Genomic DNA, 24,887 nt, shown 5'->3' with positions numbered 1-24,887 from the left:
TATTTGACGTAAGGGATGAATCTATGATCCATATTTAGAATATGAAACCGATGAAATCTAAAGAAAATATTGTTTTGAAAATACAAGGTGATCAAATGAATTTAGTCAACTTGCAGACCAAATTAATAATACAAAAAGAAGCATATAATAGAAGAATGAGGCATTCTTTATCCTTCATGGCATTTTTATCACCGTCATCGACACCCGGGTCAACCATTACCCCATTCGTAGGCCTACACCATTCGCCATTTGGTCAAGCTAATATTCCATTTCAATTCAGACTTTTATCTTTGATTATATTTTTCATTACTGACTTCTTCTCTACTATTACTGATGCTAAATGACCTCTAAAACCTGACAATTAAGTGTTTGATTTGTAACTGTAATTGTGATATGGGAAAAAATGTGCCAAACAGCAAAGGCCATATGATACTATTGGATAAGCTTGAGCTAGGAAGAAGGGGAGGGATCAAGAGGGACGATTAAGTGAAGAACATCAATGGTACAGAGAAGACATAAGGGCAGTGAGAGAAGAGGAAGGGCACTCAGTGAGGATGTCACCAAGGCAGGGGGCACATGACTGGGAAGAGAAGTGAGGGAAGGCAAAAGGGCCATGAAGGAGATTGGGATGAGAGGAAAGAACGCCACAAGATAGTCAGACGTGGGGGAGGGGTACAGGACAACATCAAGTGAGAATGGGTGAGTCTGGTGTGGCCAATGTGTAAGCAGGCCAGGGCAAAAATTAACCACTATTCTCAATCATTCATCCCTTTCACTGACAAACTCTGGAACTCTCTGCCTGCTTCTGTATTCCCTTCTTCCTATATTAATTTGAATTCTCTCGTGAGGTTTCAAGACATCCTTTACTTTTCTTATGGTCACTTTTGATTGTTTGGAGACTGACATCTCAGTGTGCCTTTCTTTTTTCCTCATTATAGATTTTGTTGCCCTTTGCTGCTGAACCTTATGCAAAAATTACTGCATTCATTCACTCTAAAAACCAGTGTTACTTAAGTTCATCAGAGATGTAACATGTCACAAACTTAAGTAAATATAACATTAAGCAGTTCTTTCCTCTATAATGATTGATGCTACATTCCATGGTTCCCACTAAAAAGAACATGAACACTGAAATAGTATTAGGAAGATAAGAACATGCTCATGACATTGGCTCACCTTATACATTGCAGCAGCAGTTTATCATCCACAATCAACCAAATTATATTTTTAACACTGCTGGTTTTGTATTGAGAAATGTTATGGTTTCAATCTAATTCAGGATATATATAAGCATAACTTTATGATAAAAAGACTTATGTATTAATGCATAATATATATACAAACTATATTTGGTTGACACATCATTATGTACAAATAAATTAAGTATTATACATAATATTAATGAAATATAAATCTAAAGATAAGTTTTTAAAAACCATTGATAACAGAAATAAAAGTAAAGACGAAGGTTGAGGCCGGCCTCCTAGATGAAACACCTGGACCAGCAAGCAGGGTGAGGGGCACCCCTGAGAGGGGGGAGGCTGTCAGGGGAGCCACACACGGCCTGCTGCCCTGCCCCACCACCAGCACACAAGGCTGCCAGGCTGAGGCAGGCCAAGCTACCCACAGTGATTTGGCAACAGACAGGAAGGAGAATGAAGTGATGCATAATTATTAAAATAAAATTATGTATATATCTATCATACATCCCTTATCTGAATGACAGGCATGCAATACCATCACTAATGTAGTCAGTAAGTACATACCAGATTACATCACTAAAAAAGTACAGTCATCTCTCGACAATAAAAAAGTTTTGCATAAGTGTTGACAAAAAATAGTTATACCTTTTTATTGTGATTCCTGCACATCTCCTGAATAGTAACAAATTTGACTGAACACATGTTATATCTTAAAAGAAGTAATGCATATCACCTTGCATACCGAACATCATTTCATTTAAGATGCATACACACACATGCGTACACATGCACATTTTTTTTTTGCAAAGACAGACCTACACACACACACATACACACACACATACAAAAGTGATGAGTATTTATGATCAGTTCCTAGGAGTCAAGGCCAAGTACAGTAGGGGGATTTCTGTAAGTCAGCCTTGGGTCCCAGTGCAGGTGTCAGTGGGTCCTCATGGGTGCATTGGGGGAGAACACTCAGAAGGACCCAGTGAGCTACAAAAGTGAGGAAATTTGATGCCAAGTTCCTGTGAGGTTCTGTAATCTGGGAAGAACTGCCCTCAATTTTCTTTTAAATCTACACAGTGGGACAAGTCACGCACGAACATTTACAGTGCACAGTTGGCAGAGTTCTGGACCTCTGACTTTAAGATGAAGCTAATCATGTATCCATGTATCCAGAGTCTGCAACTTTAAACCCAGAGTCAGGTGTGATAGATTCTTCTTATCTCACACCATCATCAAAGAAGAAAAAGCCATAGACAGATTCCACACATACATAAACACCGACTATAGGAAAAAGCTAGGCATGTAGAACACAGAGCAGCGACGTCACTACCTACTGCGGAACCCGTGTCTCGGTCAAGGACTCGAAGGGACAACACATAAGTAGTTACGATATAGGAAATGAAGGACAATACATTCTGGACCCTTTGATATTAACTCTCTTCTTCAGCATAAAAAAAAAGATGATAAAGAAAATAAAAACAACAACAAATTAATAAACATCATAAGTAAAACACCAGATGGAAATACAATGATTAGTTGTAATTAGTTGTGAAGAGTTGGAATATTTGTCAAAATGGGTTTTGTGATCAGAGTCCAGAAGTCCTTGATACTTTTATAGAAAAAAATTAAAATAAATAAAAAAATAAATAAAAAATAACACTGGCACCTAACTCAAAAGTTGTCTAGTGTGAACATACTATTTTGATAAGAATGTAAATATTGTGATCCAAAATTCAGATAAAAACATGGAAACACTGCAGAATCAGGGATGGAACCAGTCTTAGTAATACAATATGCTTATGACAAGAAAAGAATTTGTAGATGAGGAAAGATTGTCCAAGATAAGGAACCAACGGTTGTGAAATGCAAATCCATAAGTTCTGTGAGTAATAGTTATTTCTGGCTTCTTGTTATTACTGTTAGTTCTTTAGATTGTGACCACAAAAGCTGAGAGGCCACAGTGTTGCAGGGCAGAGTGACAAATAGTCACTACATAGAGATGAGGGAGTCAGATGAGGGGGAAGGTCCTTGGCTGTGGTTATGGGACTAGAGGTGTTCATACTACATACAAAGATGCAGACATAAGAAAACTGGCATTTACTATGAGGGAAACAAGCACTAGGTGAGATTTCAGTTACCAATTGGCAAAGTATATCTAGAGGTATGAAAGCATGGGAGAGGGAGGAAAATGTGCAGCTGAAATATAAGAGTGAACATTAACTTTTGGACATCATAAAATAATAGTAAGGTGAATCCTTCAGAACAGCTTCTAAATAAGTACCTATCATGGAAGAACACTGTTCATTAGTTTTCACCATGCAGCGTGAGCGTAATGCCAATGAAAACATTTAGAATAGGAGTACACAATGCACAGACAAAACTTGGCAACTCCAACTTTTTTCTAATAACTCAAAAGTTTATGTTAACTTAAGCATTTTAAATCAGAGATGATGCATAGGTAGATAAGTAAGTCAAATCACCAAGATTAGGCTGCTCTCAAAATTTTACAGGAACTGATGCCTGAATACTAAAATTCAAGATGAAATCACCAAGATAAGGCTGCTGTCAAAATTTCACAGGGACAATGTTGTATATGTACTGTACTTTCAAAGAGTGCAATAATGATTCCAGTGTCCTATAGAGGCTACTTTACTTGTGATGGTTGTTATAATGTTAATTAAAATTTCACCACTTCATATTATGTGAAATTCCACTAAGAGGTGATGAAATAAAGAAGAATTAAGACAGCATCAGAAATTGCTGAAGAGTGCTGTGCATTTACATTAAATTCAAATGACATGTAATTTTTCTTTATACTGTGATAATGGAAGTTTGGATGAAGAGCAAAACTGTCAGTCAACTCAGTTAAGATTCTAAAGCTCACTTGCCAATGGAGCTCAAATATGACCAGGAATGCAGGTTCTGGGGGCACAAATGCTGCTCCCAGTACCTGTTAGAAGGCCAGCTGAAATTGACATCTGGAGTTATTTACCAGCAATGAGAGTTAGATAGTGAGTGAGCTTCTAGAAAATCAGCCTGACTTATGGCCTCAAACAAACTTCCTTAAGTTTTATCAATGACTTGTCTGACTAGCCTCTTGTTGCTTCTGCTGACAGCAAATTTATGGTACCCCTTCCTTATCTCATATGCATTGCCCTTTTCTAAATCCTTTACAAGTTGTAACTGACTCCTTTATTAGTACATACTCTGACTAGCTACTGTGAACTACATTATCACTTTCCACTGAATTCTTGAGTTGTATTGAATGCAAGGGTACCAGTATTCGAGTAGCAGAGATTTTGTTTTCATCACTATGTACTCTCAGAACATTCCTAATGCTCCTCCTCCATCTAACACTTCACATGAGGTTTCTCTCAGTCTGACTACTGTCTACTGTACTTCACAACACATATTATAAATAACCTCAGAGAAGCTCTTTTATGTTCACAAATGCTCTTCTTTCACAAGATGTAATAGTAGTATATGTATACCTAATATACCTTTTATCTACGGCAGGAAACTCCCTAGTGTACATGGGCTGACTAGAAACTGTTGGACTTGTCTTCACTAGTACAGTTGTTGCTTTATGCTGGTAAGTTATGCAGACTATAAGAAATGCTAAGTCAGTAAAATGTGCAAAGGTTAGTAACACCATAAGTTTGCACTGACCTAGTGATCTAGTTTCTTTGTCTCTGAGCTTCTGAGTGCCCATTTAAACAAATTCTTTTAATGATGAATTTCTCAAATTTAATAACCTTAATGCCATTTTTCTAAGCCAATTCTGAGAGCTAATTCTCCAGCTGATGTTGACAACATAAATTCACTCATAAAAGAAATTCCCTCTATATTATCCCTTACTCAGGAAGCTTTTGTTATCATATTCATAACAACAACAACAATAAATAATGATAATGATAATTGTAATAATAATAATAATAATAATAATAATAATAATAATAATGTAATGATTAGTAACTAACAATAATAATAATAATAATAATAATAATAATAATAATAATAATAATAATAATAATAATAATAATAACAATATAAAACCAAATTGCTTTTCTTTGTGCATTATAAGCATGTCAATCAACATTTCAAGGCTGCAGGCATGCTCCTTTAATATGAAAAAATCTTATGAGAATATTTCCCTCAGATGCATGGAAGATGTATGGAAGTTCTCCTCTACACTTGAAGTCCTTAACATGCAGTCAGGTTTTGATTGCATAATCACATGAACACATTCACTACTAACATTTCTGGAAAGCATCCATTCAGTTTTGACTGATTCCCAATAAACCTTAAATGGTCTTATAATAAAATGATAATAATAATAATAATAATAATACTAATAAAAATTCTGTAGGAGAACATTTCAGCTCCTGCATTTTCTCTCCCCAGTTCAAAAGACACTCTCTGCAGATCTTGAGAGGTGGATAGGATGGGAGGGGGAGCGCTGAAGCCTCTTCTTGGGAAGTCTATTCAGATTGGACTGCATCTGAGAAAATTCAGGACGCTCCTTTGGTCGGTAGCTCCAGCAAGCCATTAGAATGTCCTGGGAAAGGTGCCAAACAACAGATTTGAGTAAATTATTGCATTTAAGAAGAATTACTTGTGAAAGAGAACCATAAACATAAAATTTTCTCCTGCTTGAAGTAAAATCTCTATTATACAGATGACAAGTAGTAATTACTCCCATAAAAGATGTATATATGCATGTCTAATAGTCATGAACAGACAAGTAAGAATAAAATGCTTGTATTCAACCAACATAATTACCTTTACATCCCGTGAAGCTTGTAGGTTGGCCAAGGAGGGCTTCATGCCACGGCCAACCTGCCAAATGATGGCTTCTGGGGGCAAGCCTTTGTGTGGCCATTCACCACACAGGAGCTCATACCACACCGTCCTGTGGAGAAAAGTTACAAGTCATCTTAACAGTTCAGAGAGACATTTGATTAAATATCCTTGAAAATAGGGTGTCTAATAAAAACTTATCATAATATCTATTTTGATACTAGCTATAATAAGATTCTGCAGGAAAACATCGTGTTACTTCATAAGAAAAGAAGATCAAAATAGTCAATGGGATCACAGTGTTATAAGCAAGCGCAGATAACACAAAATTATACTGTGGTTAAATTAAGTTGTGAGTGCTCTTTTATGTTCTTTCTATTTATTATCTTCCTCTCCACATATCACCTTCTAAATGATCAACAATCTTTCACTTTCATCTCTTATTTTCAAATTTGTTTTTGTTTTGCATGTTTTAATATACTTGAAATCTCTATTTATTTTTTACTTGACACAATTTCTGTGCCAAGCAATAAGGAAAAAAAATCTCTCTTCATCACCAGGAAACATACACACGAGGGTAGTTCCAGCCAACTCTGTCCCTATATGCCTTATCCTATGACATGCATAGTATATCATTATCATAACAAGAAAAATAAAGTGTTTAACATGTAAATCATGAACAAATAAAAAATGAGAGTAAATTAATTTAACTTCTAAAATTTCTCTGTACACAATGTAAGGCTTACTTTATTACTTTCCTGTGCTCTGATCTCTATTTTTTTTCTAAGAAACTCACCCAAAACAATAGACATCTGAGTAGGTGGTGAATGGGAGAGCGTCATCTTGTCTTTGTACCACCCGGAGGTTTCTCATGACTTCAGGGGAGAGGTAGCAGAGCCAGCCAGGTGGGATACACAACCAGTTGCCTCGTCTATTCATACAATTTTTTCTTAGCATCACATTGGAAATCTTTAACTTATGTGCATTTTATATAATTATCAAAATATCTTTACAGTAGTAAACATATATGTTGGAAAGATTTTCCTAGTGTTACTTAAACAAGATCACCAGTTTCAATCACTCACCTGCTATCATGGCAAAGTCTGGTCACATTGAACAAACCAAAGTCAGTGATGACAACCTTGCCACTCTCCAGGAATATGTTCTTAGTTTTGAGATCCTTATGAACTATTCCCCGAGCATGTAGGTAACCCATTCCCTGTGAGGAAAGATTTCATTGTATTCATGTAAAGTTACAAGCTCAAAACATTTCACTATATAAAATCTCTTTAGATTATAAGAGTTAATATTAAACTTTGCTCATTATAAATAGAAATTGCTGAACGATACTTTCATTTATACTATCAAAAAAGTTTTTAATTGAAAGTAATATAAGACACTTTCACATTATGACTAAATATGACTGACTACACAGACACAAACCTTTTACTACAAATGATCACCTTCATAAGCTTTAACTGTTCATGGTTTGTACCTAGTTCATTTGGAAAGGAAAATTAACTTTTTACAAACAATGCCCCAACTTTTAATTAATCTTAAATATTGGATGCTAAAATCACTTTCAGAAAGGAAAATGACTACAACTTATTACGTACCTCTTTTTGTGAGATCTACTATATTCAAGGTACATACCTGGGAGATCTGTTGGGCAATCATTATAGTCTTGGACATATTGAACTTGTCTTTGTTTTCATGGATATGGGTGTAGAGTGTATGTCCCTTGCAGAGGCTGGTCACAATGGCCAGTCGGGGAGGTTTCATGCATGCCCCCATGAACAACACCAGGTTCTCATGACGGGTCTTGCGGAATGTGCTCACCTGTACACAAGAGTCGCAAATCTTTAGCAAGTGAAATCTCTATTCAACAACATGGTTTCCTCAAAAGTGTTATACTTTGGAAGGGATTAATGCAGAAAAATATTGTAAGACCTAGGAAACTACAGTTAGACAAAAGAAAACATAACTCACTTCTGCCTTGAAGGCCTCCAAAGTCTTTTCATCATTGACATAGTCCATTCGTAGCTCCTTAATAGCTACGTGCCCATGCCAGTTGCCAGAGTAAACAATACCAAACCGTCCTTTGCCTAGGACTTCTCCATGAACTAGCTCATCATATGGAATGTCCCACTGAGAGACGCTGGTTACACTATTCTGCCGCGTACAGCGTGGGTCTGCATTCTCCCCATCAGATACAGTTGAGTCCTGAGAGTCTACCCGGCCAGGCCCAGCAATGGTGCGGTCAGAATCATCTGTTCCAGTGCTGCCAGATCTGTCAATTCAAAATTTCATGTAACTGTTCGACAAAGTTATCAGCAGTAATCATTTTAAACCATTTAAACAGTGCTATTCCAACAATACTGGAAACCTTATACAATGAACTCATTCTAGTTTTGTGTACATTGCATATATACATTAGCTAAGTATTCCATTAGTATAAGTACATTTTAACCCCTTGTATTTACAGCTTTTGATCCACTTGTCATTGTTAATAAACCATTTATCATTATTATTATAATTATCATTATTATTAATATTATCATTATCATCATTAGATGTTCATGGTTAAAATCTTATCAGAAAAAAGGAAGTTAAATCATTGTCATAGAAGAACACTGATACTAACTAGAGACACTTATGTACATAACTGTAAAACAACAACAAAAGGAAGCACACCCACCCTGAGGTTTGTGACACAGTACGATCTGAGTCATGGGACTGGCGAGAGTCAATGACGTCACTTTGCGTGGATGAGATTGACACAGGTGGCTTGGGAAGCGTCCTATTGCCAATGAGCTTCAAGGGTTTCATCTCTTGAGGGATGTCTCCTGGATCCTCACTCACATCTGCCATGAAAAAGGAACAGATTACAGATAAAGTGGAAGCTAATTAAATTGAAGTGAATTGAAACAGCAGTAAAGTCTATATTTCATGAGAAAAACACCAAGAGCAATGCATACAAGTAGAAAGCTTAAAAGATCAGTTAAAATACTGAAAGCATGCAGAACTTTCAGTTTATTATAAAACCAGCACTAGTATTTGATTAAACAGTCTTGATCCTTTCAAAATTAAATGTTAATAGTACACAGACACATTCCAAAATAAAAAAGACTAAACTGAAATTTGGCTTCATTCATAGATGAAGTCTTTACATAAGATCTAATAATTTTTCTACATTTTATCTATTCATCTATTGTTATACTCTTATCATATATTTGTTTTCTCTCTCTCTCTCTCCCTCAGAAACCATACCATGCCACTATACCATTTCCAGACAGCCAGCATGCAGAGTACTATCACTCTAAAGCAAGATGATGAAATACACTGAACAGCATTAATGAATCTGGTTTTGCCAACACTGGCAATAATCAAGCTGTAATAATTTTAAGACTCAGCAGCACTGTCATGGCAATTATATAAACTAAAGAAAAGTTTAACTGGTTCAAAAGATATATAAAATTGGACTAGCAGTAATGAGTGAAATTTGGGTATCAAATAACTAGTAACTTTATTACAAAGCCACAACCTCATCATTATGTATTTAAAAATTCTTACAGAGCTGAGTTTCTAAGATGTACCAAGCTCCCTACTCTAAAGACATGGCTGTTACTGACTACCAGCTAGTCTTCAAATTGAAGATATTGCTGCAATAGTCCCATTTTGAGAGCTAGAAGGATCCCAAGAGGGAAGCAATGATACAACTGTAACCAAAAATTTTTTTTAGTTAACAGAAGAACTGTAGGATTAAGTTTGTAAAGTTTGTCTCCATAGCTTCAAAATTCCTAGCTAGATAGAAGACTTTCAGGAAGTACTGAGACAAGTACTCTGAACTCCTCTCAAAAATAAACTATACAAGCCTATGGTGGACTTCAAGATCATGTATAAGAAAAGGAAAAAAAACATTACTTTGCTTTAACCTGAGTCACATGCTTGCCTAAGAGTAGAATATTTGCTGTACCTCACACGACACCATGCAATCACAGAAAGGAATTAAAATGGTGACGAGGCACCAGAGATACCCACCTGTCCACCTACCTGGGAAGTAGAATCCCCGGGTAGCTAAGAAAACATCAATAAGACTCAAACCTGATGATGCTAAATGTATGACACAACAATAGTTATTATTTCCTAGCCTAAGTTTTACATAGTAAACAGATAAGCCACTGCTACACTTATCTCTGAGTTTCGACTTAATTCTTCAACAAATTCTTCACTTAACAGATTTAAAAATTCCTAAAGCTTCTTAGGTACTTAATCTCACCTGTTAGTATCAAACTGCACCACCATAACTAAATGCTAAAATGAAGTCACACAGTGGAATGGATCTGGTCACTGCCAAAACATACAATAGTTTATTGAATGTTTAATTCTCATTTATTTATAGGTATTTGAAACATAAATATTGATTTATTAAACACTTTATTATAGGGTTGTGGAAAATTCAGTAGTACCTTGAGTTATGAGTTTAATTCATTTCATGTCAGAGCTCGCATCTCAATTTGCTTGTAACTCATATAAATTTTTCCCACTGAAATTAACCTTTAAAGTACGGCGAGTTGATTTAATTTTCATCTGCTACAGCAGGGAAAAATCACACCTGTCAAAAATGGAAAGAGATTTTTTTCCTTATAAAAACATATTTCTTTGTGTTATCCTGAGAACAACAATGTAGTTTACAACATGTTATGACCTCTAAAAGCAAAGTTATTGCATACCAAAAAATTCTCCCCGAACCCATGGCAGAACCCACCACTAAGAAATACCCCCAAGCTCCGATAACACAGCGCAAGTGCTCTCTCTCTCTCTCTCTCTCTCTCTCTCTCTCTCTCTCTCTCTCTCTCTCTCTCTCTCTCTCTCTCCTTTCGGGGATCTGAATTTGATGTAAGTAGGAGCTTTTGCACTTTCATGTCATGAAAATGCAAACTCAGATATGAAATGATGTGCAAAACAGAAAAAGAAAAAGAAACCACATATTACAAGTATTGTGGATTTCTATAATAACTGGAATCTGGCAACTTTTCAGCAATGGAATTCACATGACTTGGCTGACAAGCACAGTCCTGTAGAGGCAACCATGGGTGACACACACCAGCGCATTGCTCAAGGGGAGTATGTGAGAAGGTTTATGAACGTTGCTGTGAAAGTTGGTCTGTCTCCCAGATCACTATCAGAATCACTACTGGAGTCTTCACTTTCTTCTGTCTCAATTAAAAAAATCACTCTCTTCATTTTCATCACTGTCCTCAATGTCACTACTGAGTAACGCTGACATAACATCACTCAGAGTACTGTTTCCTCCCTCTGGGTCACAGGGGTTGCCTCGACATGGGAAAAGATTACCTATTGTGAGGGAACATATATCTCAAGGCTCGAGGAGGTGAGCGAGAAAAGATGCTAGATACCTCCACTTGCTTCAGGACCAATAGTGAGGGGGAGAGATTCAAACGTTTACCGCGAAAAAATCATGATTCCATGAACAATCCCCGCCTCTCTGCACGTGACGCTACAATTGTCCCGAAACGATCACTGTACATTAAGGGTTAATTGAAATGCCATTAATCCATTCCAGCCCCCCCAAAAACACCTCAGTTTTTCTTTTATGTGTCTTTAGGTTTTAGATGAGAAAAAGGTATTTAAAAATTTATGCATCATTGTATAAAAATACATATAATGAAATATTACAAAAGATAATGAAAATAAATAAACTGGTTTTATACAGTATATTCAATTCAGAGATCAGATGTCTTTGGCAAACGGAAGATGCTAGCAGAGATGGAGGGTGAAGCTGGAAGAGATATGCCCTAAGTGGATATGGGAGGATTTTTTTTTTTTTTTAGTAACTTTCATCCGCCATAAATTCTCTCACTTAATTGTTAAACTTGACTTACTCATTACACTCTTAATGCTTCAATTTCATTGCTCAACTTAATGCTTGTATAAAACAAGAAATGCTCCCATCGTGAAAAAAAAAAACACATGAACTGAATGCGTTGGGCATTCGCTGTGGCAACTAGCAGTGGCTTCTCTGGAGCTATCTTGTTATAAAAATGTGCTTCACAAGTCAAAGCAAAATAATCAACCAAGTGATGACTCATATCTCAGATTACTTGTAAGTCAGGGCATTCATAACTCAAGGTTCCACTGTATATGTTAAAGTGAGAATAAAAGCTTTGAAAACATAAAAAAACAAATAAAACCATGTCTAGTCTGATATTGCGAGCTCTGAGAAAGGAAAAAAATCCAAGGATCAAAATCGTATGGTAGCCACATTTCCATTCATGGCATGGAAATAATATACATATCAAATGACTTCTTACCGAAATGTACTCCCATTGCAATGTTGTAAAGGGAAACATGATATATAGGAGAAGATTATAGCTGACAGCCTGACACACAGGTGGTACAAGATAAGGGTTTGCTTATGTTCAGGAAAACTTATCATACTGCACACTGTCTATTCATAATCTTACACCACCTTTGATCAACCATCTTTTTTCATGAAAATGTACAAAAGCATTTGATGGGAATTCTGTCTTAGGTTTAGGATTACACTTGAAGGTGAAGAAGGTAGGTATTTTATTCACTGTACTGGTATATCACGGTCTTAATTGTCTGGTGATCACTGATCTAAATTTCACCACAGATGATTTGGTAGTTGGGGTGTAATCTTATATCCCCATTATGAGTTGAAATCATTAACTTCTAACCAAAATTTAGGGATCATCTCATCCACCAAAATATATGGTACATGTTGTATAATGAAAACCATAGCTTGCTCAATAACTAGCTAGATCCTGTCATTTCTTGTGGTATATATTCCTTATGTTTGTATATTGAAAATAGCAACAAAAAGCATCTCAGACAATTCACCTGGGAAAAATGTTTGCTGGGCTGGAGAGACAGGGATGTGAGGAGCAGGACTGGAAGGGGTGGATGAATTGCAACTGGAGGTGTTGGAACTGGAATCTGGGCCCTGGAAGACAATGTAATGTCTTGACATTGGCTGGAAGTTAATGGAGCAAGGAGATTAATAAAGGCATGGATACAGCAGTTATATTCATTCAATGATAGTGAGCTTCACCTGAAGGGATGGTATATTGATGGACGGCTGTGAGGAGGACATGTGGCTGCCTCCAAGATTTGCAGGAAACATTTCATTGAAGTTGGTGAGTCCACCTCGCCCTGGAGGCACCACCCCACCATCCATGCTACTTCTGATCAATGTCTGTCAAGTAATAAAAGACAAAGTACATGAGCTAAAAAAATCAATAAATGAAAAATATGAGTATCTGATACGATAACTAGTGAAAAAAATTACTGAGTGAAAAATATGCTGTCAATGGTGTCACCAAATTGTTTCCTCTTATATAACAATGGTGCAGTTAGCATTACTCACTTCAGTGAATAACTTCAGGTATTCATTAGGTAATCCACAAGAAGGCGGCACTTTGGGTTCACATTCCCGGTGGCATTTAAAGCTGCATTCTTTACACTTCAAACCTATGAATATAGAACAAAACAATATGTGCAAAGTTAATTTGTCTCATATCTTGTTAGTATGATATAGAATTACTGACAAAATTCTGAAAGCAAAGGGGAAAAATGCCTGTCATTAAGATGTACTGATATTATTCATTATGGAATTTACCAAATATTCTGACCAAATGACACAGCAAAATTCTTTAAAAAAAATGGTCCTAAAGATTAAAACACTATATAATTCATGCAATAATGATATAAGTGGAATTAAGGAAAAGGTACATATACAAACGTTCCATGTTAGATATGCACTAAAATATCACAAACCCCCGAATCAAGTGAAGATGTTATCCAGTTTAACAAGATAGTATTTCTGGAAGTAATAGTAAACTGATATTTCACTAAAACCATAAAACATTTTGAACAACAATGTGATGAATATAATTAGCTTAATACACACAAAATCAAATTTCTATGGTTTTAGTAGAAGCATGAAAAGTGCATGTTGCAAACTAATTTTCATTATAAACATCTTATCAACACTGACACCAATAAATTGAAATACATGGAAAAAAATAAACATATAATAGAAATGTCACAGAAAAAAAAACTAATATGTATTTTAGTATATCTTACCACTGAGGATAGTAAATTTATGACGGCAATATCCACACACACCAGATTTAAGACTCTTGGTAAATCGATGCTGAACATTGTGGACCATGGAACCTGGTAGTGTTGGTGTGCGTGGTGACCTAGGTACTGTAAGGGAATCTGAAATACATGTATTAGGTCAAAGAAAAATGGTTGCTTCATTTGAAATATTTTAACTTGCTGACTCACTAAAAATTCTTAGGTATATGCTATTGTAAACAGTATTTGTAATAAACCCAATACATCTACAAAACATCACCATTCTCGTTAAAGAATGTACTTAGACTTTAACAGAAATCAACAAAATTCTGTCAAGTAAAGAGGATCTTGAGTCACATGTGACAAACTTACTCGTGTTTGAATAATTGTCCTCCTCAATGTGATCTGCATAGTTTGGGGACTTGATAGGGCTGGCAAGAGTGGATGGGGCTGGGGAGTTCTGTGCTGTCTTCAACTCCTGCATGTCAGTCCTGTTCCGTCCACTGTCTGTTCTCTTCCCTTGGCTGTCTAATGCTCCTGATGCCTCAGACTCTGAGTGTAGGCGTGCTCGCCGAGCTCCAAGGTGTTCCATGCTGCCACCCAATCGAAAATTATTCAATTTTCTTTTCAGCAGGAAATGACTTCATTCAGTAAAGTCAATGCAATTGTGTATCAAATTTCAGGGGTATATTGAATGAATAGAAAATTATCAATGATTTAAAAATATTAAAAATACCATGAAGGAACCCATCCAAAATAAAGAATATCACATTGCATCCAAGATGAAGAAGTTTTGTATCGCAGCAGAGATGGGTGCAGCAGGCATGTTGCAGAGCACGGGTGTCGCACACAGCAAGCCAGGCAGAAGGCGACACCAGTCAACATAACAAAAACAAGGCAAAATACACTCTAAGATGTGAGGCAGAGCCATATGCCTTTCCATCAGCTACAATATATAACTAAAATAAAGCACTCACATAGCACAAACTAATTACACTATAGGGATTGATGCATGCATGTGGCAATACTTTCATTTCAATTTACATGGTAAAAGAATTTAATTCATAAAAAGACAATAGTAACATTATATGTATGTACATTCTCTCTTGCAATGGCCAATGTATTACAAGTGTGTAAACTTTTGAGATTCTTACAAAATATACAGTAATCCCCATGAATTTCACAATTTGTTTCTATTTATGACTTAATTACTTGGACATCTAGAAAATGAACAACTATCCAGTCTTACCAATCCAATCTAAATAAATCCAAGGTTTGTCTATAATATGTAATTTTGAAATAACAAGACTTCATTCTAACAATATGCAGTGAAAACCATAAAAAGTAAATTTGGTTCGAAACTATACTAATAGTCAAAAGCCATTGGAGTCTTTCTTCTAAAAATAAAGGGTAACAAAACAGCTTCTAAACAAGCAACTTAACTATGAAATTTAACCACCCTGTATCACAAAAAACGGTGAACAGAAATGGTCCCTAATGTAGCACAAGTAAGACTAGGACTAACACTACCCAACTATTTGCTACAAGGAAAAATAAACTATAACTTTTCATGCAAAGTTTGTCTTATCAGATGCAAACTATGTACAGAGACATATATACATTCATTTCAAAGAAGAGAATTCAACAATATCCCAAACAATGAACTAAATGCTAGGCAAACAACAGTAATCTCCACAATCAACTAAACATAACAGTAATCTCCACAATCAACTAAACACAAAGCAAACTATGTAAGTATAAAATTATCCTTGAAGTACACATTCATCACAAAACTGAGCTACCAAAACATGAGACAAAAATATTGGCAAAATATTACTGTATGCACAAACATTTTATCCAAAAGCCACAATAAGATAAGCAGGCAAGGCAAACTAACCTGAGAACTGTAGAAGACTGGTGGTCATGACCCTCGGCACGTGGGGCTAGCTGGGACTCATGGGATGTCGACCGACCAAGTGGAAGAGTGGGGTTCAATAAGCATGTCTGATACTTCTTGCCAGGTGGAGGTGTAGTTGGAAACTTCTTGTCACCTACATTGAATAGTGCAATATAAGATTAAATATGTTCTGACTGGTCTCTCATAAGTTCCCAAAAAGCCACTTATATAATTTGATCCATGCTACTGGAATGGCAATCATATAAGAAAACCCACAAATCTATTTGCTATGCTGACTTTCCAAGACAACCAAGACATGGTAACCATACCTATCTTTTTTGCTGCTTTGCTCAATAAGCAAATTCTTCCTAAACAGCAACTCCCCTCTAATTCCCACTAATTATGGTAGCTGATACAATATACATACACACACACACACAAAGTTTGAACCCCCATTCCTATCTTTTTTTACACTGAAAATTTATGAACACATATAAATAGATAATATGTTACTTTACCTGAGGATTTGACTTTGGGAATATTCGGTGTTGGAGGTGGTGTGGGACGCTTCTCGAAGAACACTGAGCTACTTCCTGGGAGGGTGAGGTTACTAGAGACAATATGAAATGGACCACCTGGGCTTGATGGAGGAGGAGCAGAGGAGAAGGGTGGTGGAGGAGAGGAAGGGGTGGAGGAATCATCACTGCTCCGCTGGCTGATAGGTGCACCCCTTCCACCTGTCCTGCTCCCATCCCCACTCCAAGCTCCTCCTCCACTGGTGCTGCTGCTGGTCACACTCCCGCCATCACCATCAGAGGAGGACACTGAGGACCGTCCTTCCCGCTGTGCCCTGTGGCTGAGTCGTGGGGAGGGTGGACAGGAGCGCTCCCATGAGTCCCAGTAGAGAGGGAGATCGGAGCTGCCCCAGTCCCCTCCTTGACCTTGCATTTGGGTCTCTGCAAGAACAACACGTTCTTAAGTATTTCTTTCTATACTAGGCAAAATAAAGTCTGTGAACAATGGCTTAGTGATAAAGGTTTGTAAATATGGGTCTGAGGTTTCTGTAATTTGATATGAGAAGAATAAATATATGATTCTTTTTTCAATGTTTTATTATTGCATTTACATTATTCCTTATATCTGCAAAGAAAAAATGTATTGACAGGAATCATGTCAATGGTAGCATGATTGTTAATATTCGCCTTTATTGACAGGAAGACTTTTTCTAAAGAGAAACATCAACATGACATGTGAGAAGTGTAAAGGCTACACACAAGAGTAATTTCACCAATCAAAGATGATGTTCATAGGCAAAAGCAGACTAGGTTAATATGATTATATATGCATAGAAGCCTTTCAAAATTATGATAAGAAGCACAGGAAGCCATATTATGTAGATAAAAAGGAGAAAAACCACAGGTAGTCTTATTATGTGGGTAAAAAACAAAAAGTTGGTGGCAACAATTCTAACAAAAAGCATTCATACTGGTACCAGCACAGAGAGACGAGATGCATACATGAATATAGATGTACACAGTGGAAGTTTGGTAATATGCAAGTATTGTACAGAAGAAAAAATAAAAAGTTATTTAATAAAGAAAAACATGAAGTTAGTTTGTGTACTTGGAAAGGATTTGAGAGGAAAATTTAAAGAAAAAAGGTGTGTAGGGAAACTTGAATAATAATTGGAAAATGTCTCAAGTATTTTCACCACTTGTTATGAAGCAGAACATCTAGAAGATAGGTTTCTGTTGGAGTTAGCTTCTTAAAACCTCCATGATTGACGAAGAGATACAAATTAAGAAAGCAATATACTTATAGCAGAACATATAACCCCTAACTGATAACAATCGTTGAACAAAAATGTCCTCCCAAATTGCAGAGCATAAAGGTATGTTTTATTCATAAAATATATGTTCCCTTTTGGAAAAATGCTTCTCTCAAGAAACTTTTTTCATTAATGCAGGATTTCATTCAAGAATAAAATTCTGCCTTTTCAACTCATAAACTAAAAACACACAACCTGCCCACTTGCCTGTGTATCGCTTGAGGTTCTGCATGGCTCGAGCAAGCTTGTGAGCCTCACTTCGGTCTGCTCCATATTCATTAAGAATACTTCGAAATTCATTTTCTCTTTTTTCTAAAAGTGCTTCTAATGTTGGAATTCTCTGACACAAACCCTGCAGAAAAGATATTCATTTACATTGATTATCATATCGATGAAAAAATAAAATATACAGTAGACCTCAAGAAATTCTTATATATATATAATATGGACTTTCTTCAAATACATATAGTTAGTTATATACCAACTACAAAATTAAACTTACAAAAGTAATCTTTTATTTACTAAATTCATTGCAACTAAAGCTAACATTTGTTATATCTCCATCATAAAACAGATGGCTGGTGGTACTTTTGTTGTTCATCTACAATCATCAAATATTAATTTAAATGTATCCATCACTAGTACTAGTATGTGATAAAGAAGTCCTTATCAAAACAGAAGTATTGAGAGCAACTCACATTTATAGAGTCCTTACTGAGGCCAACCACCTGGAGCCACTGCTTGAGGGAGGGGTACTGTTGGAGTTCTGAAGGCAACACCACTCCCAAAGGCAAGTGTCTTTTGGTCACCAGTTGTAAGCTGAACAACTTCACCAATTTTTCCTGCATAACATCAAAAAGAAATGTTGTAAGTGACAATCTCCAGTTACAACCACTATTTCTTTTACTAGTGCACACAACATACACAAAATCATGTATAAATTGTGAAATTCCAAAAGAAAAGGTCTAAAAGTTCATTTAAAATACACAACACGACTTAATTTATTTCCTGCAACATGAGATTCCACATATAATATACCACCACTGATACATATCTTAGATAATCCAGCAAATCTATTAATAACAAGGCATGATAAAATGTAACAGTTATCAATGATTGCCAGCACAATATAGTGGTACACACAGCTGGTAGGAGCAAAGCCTTGCTTACTACACATTGTATAAATAAATTGGATAATTTATTAGTACTGTAATTATATGTGTACAAGCATACAGTAAAACCTCAGCTCACGACCATAATTCGTTCCTAAATCCTGTTCGTCACCCGATTTGTTCGTCCCCTGAATAAATTTTTCCCATAAGAATGTATTGAAATACCATTAATCCGTTCCAGACCAAAAAAAAATCATACTTTTGTCCCTAAAACCCAATCAAAATAGACATTTAATGTATGCATGACATGAACGAAATAATTATAAAAAGCCTAAATTGTTTTACGTACTTAAATGCTATCAAAATGATAATAAAATGAATAAAAAAGAAAAGGTTATTTACTTGAGAGACTGGACGTTGATGACATGATGGAATGGAGGAGAGAAGGATGGGGAGGAAGACAGACAAGATCCAAGAAGACAGTCATGAGAGAGGACGTTGGATGTGCGCAGCGTGCCAGAGCTACACAACAGCTGTGTAGCATCACAAGTCAGTGCCGCTATGTGGGGCCCCGTTATAGCAGAGAGGATAACGTTGAGGAAGCTACAGTAGAGCGAGCCGGTAACATCACCATGCCCAGGAAAAACAGGAGAAAATCGTGGTGGCACGGAGATTATGTTATGTGATATTTTTCGTATGTTCCTGTTTCTATTTTCTTTTGTGCTTATATTTTGTTTTGTTGTTGTGTGATAACTGGGTTGGCTATCACATAAACGGCTAGCTGGCAGGCAAGCCGTTTAACCACATTCGTCCCCCGAAATATCGTTCATCCCCCTGGGTCGATATATTGACAAATTTTTTGGTCGTCTCTCGAATTGTTCATCCTTAGAGACGTTCGTCAAGCGAGGTTTTACTGTATTTCTCCAATCCCCTCCTTAGGATCTCCCAAAGCAGAGGTGTCTCTGGCATTTTTCCTCTGCTAGTTGGGAGAACCTGAGGAGGTATTATGCTGATTTTCCCTAAAATGATTACAGTTTCTGTGTGAGAGTCCCATCCCTGTGTGCTGAACACATAATGGAGGTGATAGTGTCTGGCATAGAGGCATACATTCCTCACTCTTTTTCAACCTAAACCTTGGTTTAACGCAGCCTGTTCTCGTGCTATACATGATAGAGAAGTTGCCCACAAAAGGTACTTGAGCTTTCCATCTCCTGAATCTCATACACTTTACATTTCTGCTCAGAATCATGCCAAGTCTCTTCTTCAACTTGCCAAACACTCCTTCATAAACAGAATATGTCAAAATCTTTCAAACTCTAACTTCCCTCGTGAGTTCTGGCATCTGGCTAAAAACATCTCCAATATCTTTACCTTATCTTTCCCTCCTTTATTTCATCCTGATGGCAACACTGCCATCTCATCTGTCTCTAAAGCTAAACTCTTCTCTCAAATCTTTGCTGACAACTCTACCTTGGATGATTCTGGACTTGTCCCTCCCTCTCTTCCCCCCTCTGACTATTTTATGCCATCAATCAAAGTTTTACATGCCCTCGCTGGCCTAAACCCTCAGAAGGCTTATGAACCTGATGGGGTCCATCCTATTGTTCTCAAAACTGTGCTTCCATGCTTGCACCTTGCCTGGCCAAACTCTTTCAACTATATCTATCGACTTCTACCTTTCCTTTCAACTGGAAGTTTGTCTACATTCAGTCTGTTCCTAAAATGGGTGACCGTTCTAATCCCTCAAACTACCATCCTATAGCTTTACTCTCTTACTTGTCTAGTCTTTGAATCTATCCTCAATAGGAAGATTCTTAAACATCTGTCACTTCACAATCTTCTATCTGATCATCAGTATGGCTTCTGTCAAGGTCGCTTTACTGGTGATCTTCTGGCTTTCCTTACTGAGTCTTGGTCGTCCTCTTTTAGAGATTTCGGTGAAACTTTTGATGTCACATTAGACAATCAAAAGCTTTTGATAAAGTCTGGCACACAGCATTGATTTCAAAACTGCCCTCCTATGGTTTCCATCCTTCTCTCTGCAACTATATCTCAAGTTTCCTTTCTATTGCAGCCGTGGTAGATGGCCACTGTTCTCCTAAATCTATTAATAGTGGTATTCCTCAGAGTTCTGTCCTGTCACCCACTCTCTATTATTCATTAGTGATCTTCTTAACCAAACTTTTTGCCCTATCCACCCCTACGCTAATGATACCATCCCATATCTTTCCATGTCCTTTCAAAGACGAATGCTTAATATCAGCACCGATAATCGGCCTGATTGATAATAATCAGTTGATCCCTACTCGCTACACAAGGCTTTCTTCTTCCTCTCATCTCTATTCTGTCCAACTCTCTAATGCAAGAGTCAACCAGTACTCTCAATCATTCATATCCTTCTCTGGTAAACTCTGGAATTCCATGCCCACTTCTGTATTTCCATCCTACAACTTGACTTCTAAGAGGGAGGTTTCAAGACATTTGTCACTGAACTTAGGCTAATTCTTTATCACTCTTTAAGGGATCCAGCATTTCAAGTGGGCCTTTTATTTTCTAATATTCTGTTGCCCTTGATTTGTTTCCCTCCAGCATAAAAAAAATTATAATACTCAATTACTAATCATTGTCAGCTGGATGGTTAGCAGCACTGGGTAAGCCATGTGGGTAGGGCAAAAGGTAAGAGCTTAGAGGTCTGAAATGGATGTAAGGAAAGGACTTTCCCCCAATAGACCTACATGTCACCTCTTTCTTCCCCCATGGGAATAGTCTGCCTATTTTGGCACTGCATTAGTTTCTCTCTCTCTCTCTCTCTCTCTCTCTCTCTCTCTCCAAACCCCACTTGTTATTGGGCCTTATCCTTTTTTCTCCTTTTCATTATAATATCCATTCTAAATCCTCTTCTACCTGGTCTTAGGAAGATTATCACAGATATATAACCCTTTTATAATTAGTTCCCACTTGGAAATTAACCAAACATACTGTGCACATTATTTAAAAAGAGAAAAGTGTAAAGAAATGGAAAGATTTTCAAGGAAAACTAATAAGAAGTACCAATTCGACAAATACTGCAATAAAATTGTAATGAATTTAAGAAATACTTATAATAAAAAAGTGTTTGGGATTTGTGATACCAGTAGACCTACCACAGCATTGAAACTACCACCTGTCAGTAGCCAAGCCTACCCAAAGCTTCACCTATGGTGTCATAATATAAAGTGCAGGGTGCTATTTATTTATTTTATTTTATTTATTTATTTTTATTTATTTATTTATTTTTTTTTTTTTTTTGTGGGGGAGCATGAGAAAGAGAAAAAAAAAACGAGCTGAAAACGCTGTACTCTTGAGCTATAGGGATCACAGTCTAAACTCTTAGATAAAAGGGATCACAATTTAAATGACACAATCTAAAATGACTATAGCCTACACAACTATCAGCCTAGTGACATGGAATACCAGACCACTATCCTAAAGTACAGGAGACAATCTTTAATATTTATTTACAACTAGGCAGTTAAAGGCATGGCTGTATCAATTTTTACTGGGCCACCTCAAAACTGCAATTAAGATCTCTCGGTTATGAGCCATGTGTGCTAACCAATAGGGTACGGTACTGTAATGCCTCACGTTTTGAAACAAAAAGAAGCCAATCTAAAGGGTACCTAAGAGAGAGAGAGAGAGAGCAGGGGAGGGGAACTGGCTGTTTGTTACTACATAAATACATTTTCCATAAAAGAATACCCTTACGCTTCTGATCACCCCTTATCTAATCTAATGCTAACCAAGGTAATTAGTCAAACTGCTTACCACACTCCAGGAAGTAAGATGCTTGAGTAGGTATGCCACCACTCTATCTCTGCCAGAACTAAGGGAAATCTCTATATATTCTCGGGTCACTCTAAACTGGCCATTTGGATATGGTCTGCTTTTTGACAGCTAGTCCTCCACTGTTGCCACACCTCCACAATTCTTCAATACCCTTTGCACACTCTCTCTTTCTAAGTACTAGTTCACATTGTAGATTACTGTCTTAAAATGGCTGTGAAGGTGGCCATATGGCAAGTTAACGGCAGGAGAACATCTCATAGTAAGACTGCATGTGCGAGGGAAGATAAGGACTCGCTAGCGGCAGGAGAACAGATCATAGTAAGACTGCATGTGCGAGGGAAGATAAGGACTCACTAGCGAGTCAAGTCAGGTCAAGGTATTAGCAAAGTCACACTCCCCTGCTCATATACCATGTTTGGGATTGGGGGAGACTTTTATACAGAATATCTGCATTGGTTTTTACCTTAACAGTGATGTGGAACTAAAGTTTGAATGATTTCAGAAATAATTTTGGAAATACCAATTTATATAGAAACAGAGGGAAAGGAAGACAGAGACAGAAGGTGGAACAGAGTTGGAGATAGAAGGCAATCTCATGATCTATGGAGAGATGGCAAAAGTGGGGAGATTCCAGTAAAGCCCAGTACCACACCTAAACAGCCAGTTTAGATTGAGTCGAGTATCATTAAATCTCTAGGTATTGTACAACTAAGGACTTCAAGACATTCAAACTGACAACATACATGATTATGATGACATGAGCATTTTTTTCTAATGGCATGAAAGTAAGCAGAAGTACTTAAAAATTACTCTGACCTTCCTCTTATAATTTACTGTAATATTCACAAAGATTCTAATATGCCCACTTTTCATTTCCTCCATCCCACATGCTTTAGCAAATCCCTATAAAACTTTGTTAATCAAACATATTATTCCTTGGTATTATCCTAACTACAATACACTCTTAGTCATAGGGGGATAAACACCCTAAACCCTGTCAAAAACGTCAATCAACCACCACATAACAATCTTCTCGCACCTGTGTCATATATTATCCAACATATAATAATTTACACCACCTAGATCTCATACACTACATACCATCCAATAAGTTTCATCTATTCCCACCATAATGTCTGCACACAGGAAGTAACAGAACAGGATTGACTCCCTGAGATACATTTACAAGAACAACACACAAGAACTTAATCAAAGAACATCACAACCCAGATGATAACAGGGTGAATTCATGGTGAGAGGCTAATAAGGAGGAATGCAAGGAAGCGATGGAAGACTGCATCAAGAATAATAGAAAGTACGGTACATGAAGAGATAAGAGACGGTAGCAAGAGTGTAAAGAACCTGAGGCAAAGACAGCAGTGGGTAAAAAAGTGACAAGACATGAAGATAGAGCCTACAAGAGACACAGAAAATGATAAAACACGGCACATCAGAGTCCCTGGAGAGAAGAGAAGAGTGAGGGACAGGGACAAGATCGGAGAGGCACCAGGACACCCATGACTTGCCTCGAGGGTGCGGATCTCCTGCTGGGTGAGCTGGGCGCTGGTGGCACACTGGGACCTCAGCCTCTCCAAGTGCTCGGCCTGGGACGCGATGAACTGGTGGTGGGTTTGGCATGTCTCCAGCGCCCGCGAGACCGAATCCTGCACGCCCACTTCGCCGCCCACGCCCACCTCCTGCCCACCACCACCACACGTCCACATGCTCTCTCTCCGCCACACTTCAAATATATCTCCACCACACTATCTCTCCAAGCGAAATGAACACGAGAGTCTGGTGTGCGTCGTGGGTGTCATGTTGAGGGAGCCGGGGGTGCGTGGCCGCCTCACAGAGCGCCACAGGCAGGGCACCGCCACCACCTCCACCGCAGGGCCGCCGCCATCACCTCCACCTCCACTCTGCTCCTCCACTGCCCTCGCCCCCCTCCCCTCCTTCCCTTCCATTCCCGCTCTTCCCTCCTTCATCATCGTGTACTCTCTGCTAGCATATCATTCGCTTTCCTACAAAAAATCCATTATCTTGCAATCAACTGAGAGTAGTCAATCCACGGACAAATAGGGTTTTTG

General features: G+C 37.4%; 1 protein-coding gene across 4 annotated transcripts; it reads right to left on the bottom strand.

The window, feature by feature from the left end:
* Positions 1–1,297: 1,297 nt before the first annotated feature.
* LOC123505429 (kinase suppressor of Ras 2-like) lies at positions 1,298–24,743 on the bottom strand. Of its 4 annotated transcripts, none has more exons than XM_045256700.1 (18): positions 24,327–24,743; positions 18,562–18,705; positions 18,071–18,215; positions 16,554–16,991; positions 16,036–16,189; positions 14,511–14,779; positions 14,142–14,279; positions 13,423–13,526; positions 13,108–13,251; positions 12,897–12,999; positions 10,050–10,085; positions 8,707–8,872; positions 7,998–8,298; positions 7,662–7,847; positions 7,094–7,227; positions 6,805–6,939; positions 5,991–6,120; positions 1,298–5,766 (listed from the first exon to the last, which is right to left on the bottom strand). In XM_045256700.1, the coding sequence occupies exons 1-18, from the start codon at positions 24,522–24,524 to the stop codon at positions 5,614–5,616; spliced, it is 3,078 nt and encodes a 1,025-aa protein (XP_045112635.1). In that variant the 5' UTR covers positions 24,525–24,743; the 3' UTR covers positions 1,298–5,613. The 4 variants fall into 4 exon arrangements, with proteins under 4 accessions (XP_045112635.1, XP_045112636.1, XP_045112638.1 ...); XM_045256701.1 differs by having other exon boundaries at positions 10,050–10,061; XM_045256703.1 differs by having other exon boundaries at positions 14,511–14,731.
* Between the last annotated feature and the right edge of the window lie 144 nt (positions 24,744–24,887).

Source organism: Portunus trituberculatus, chromosome 18 (genome assembly GCF_017591435.1).
Source record: "Portunus trituberculatus isolate SZX2019 chromosome 18, ASM1759143v1, whole genome shotgun sequence".
NCBI classification, from domain to species: domain Eukaryota; kingdom Metazoa; phylum Arthropoda; class Malacostraca; order Decapoda; family Portunidae; genus Portunus; species Portunus trituberculatus.
Note: the sequence above shows the minus strand (reverse complement) of the source record. Positions and strands in the feature narration are given on the sequence as shown.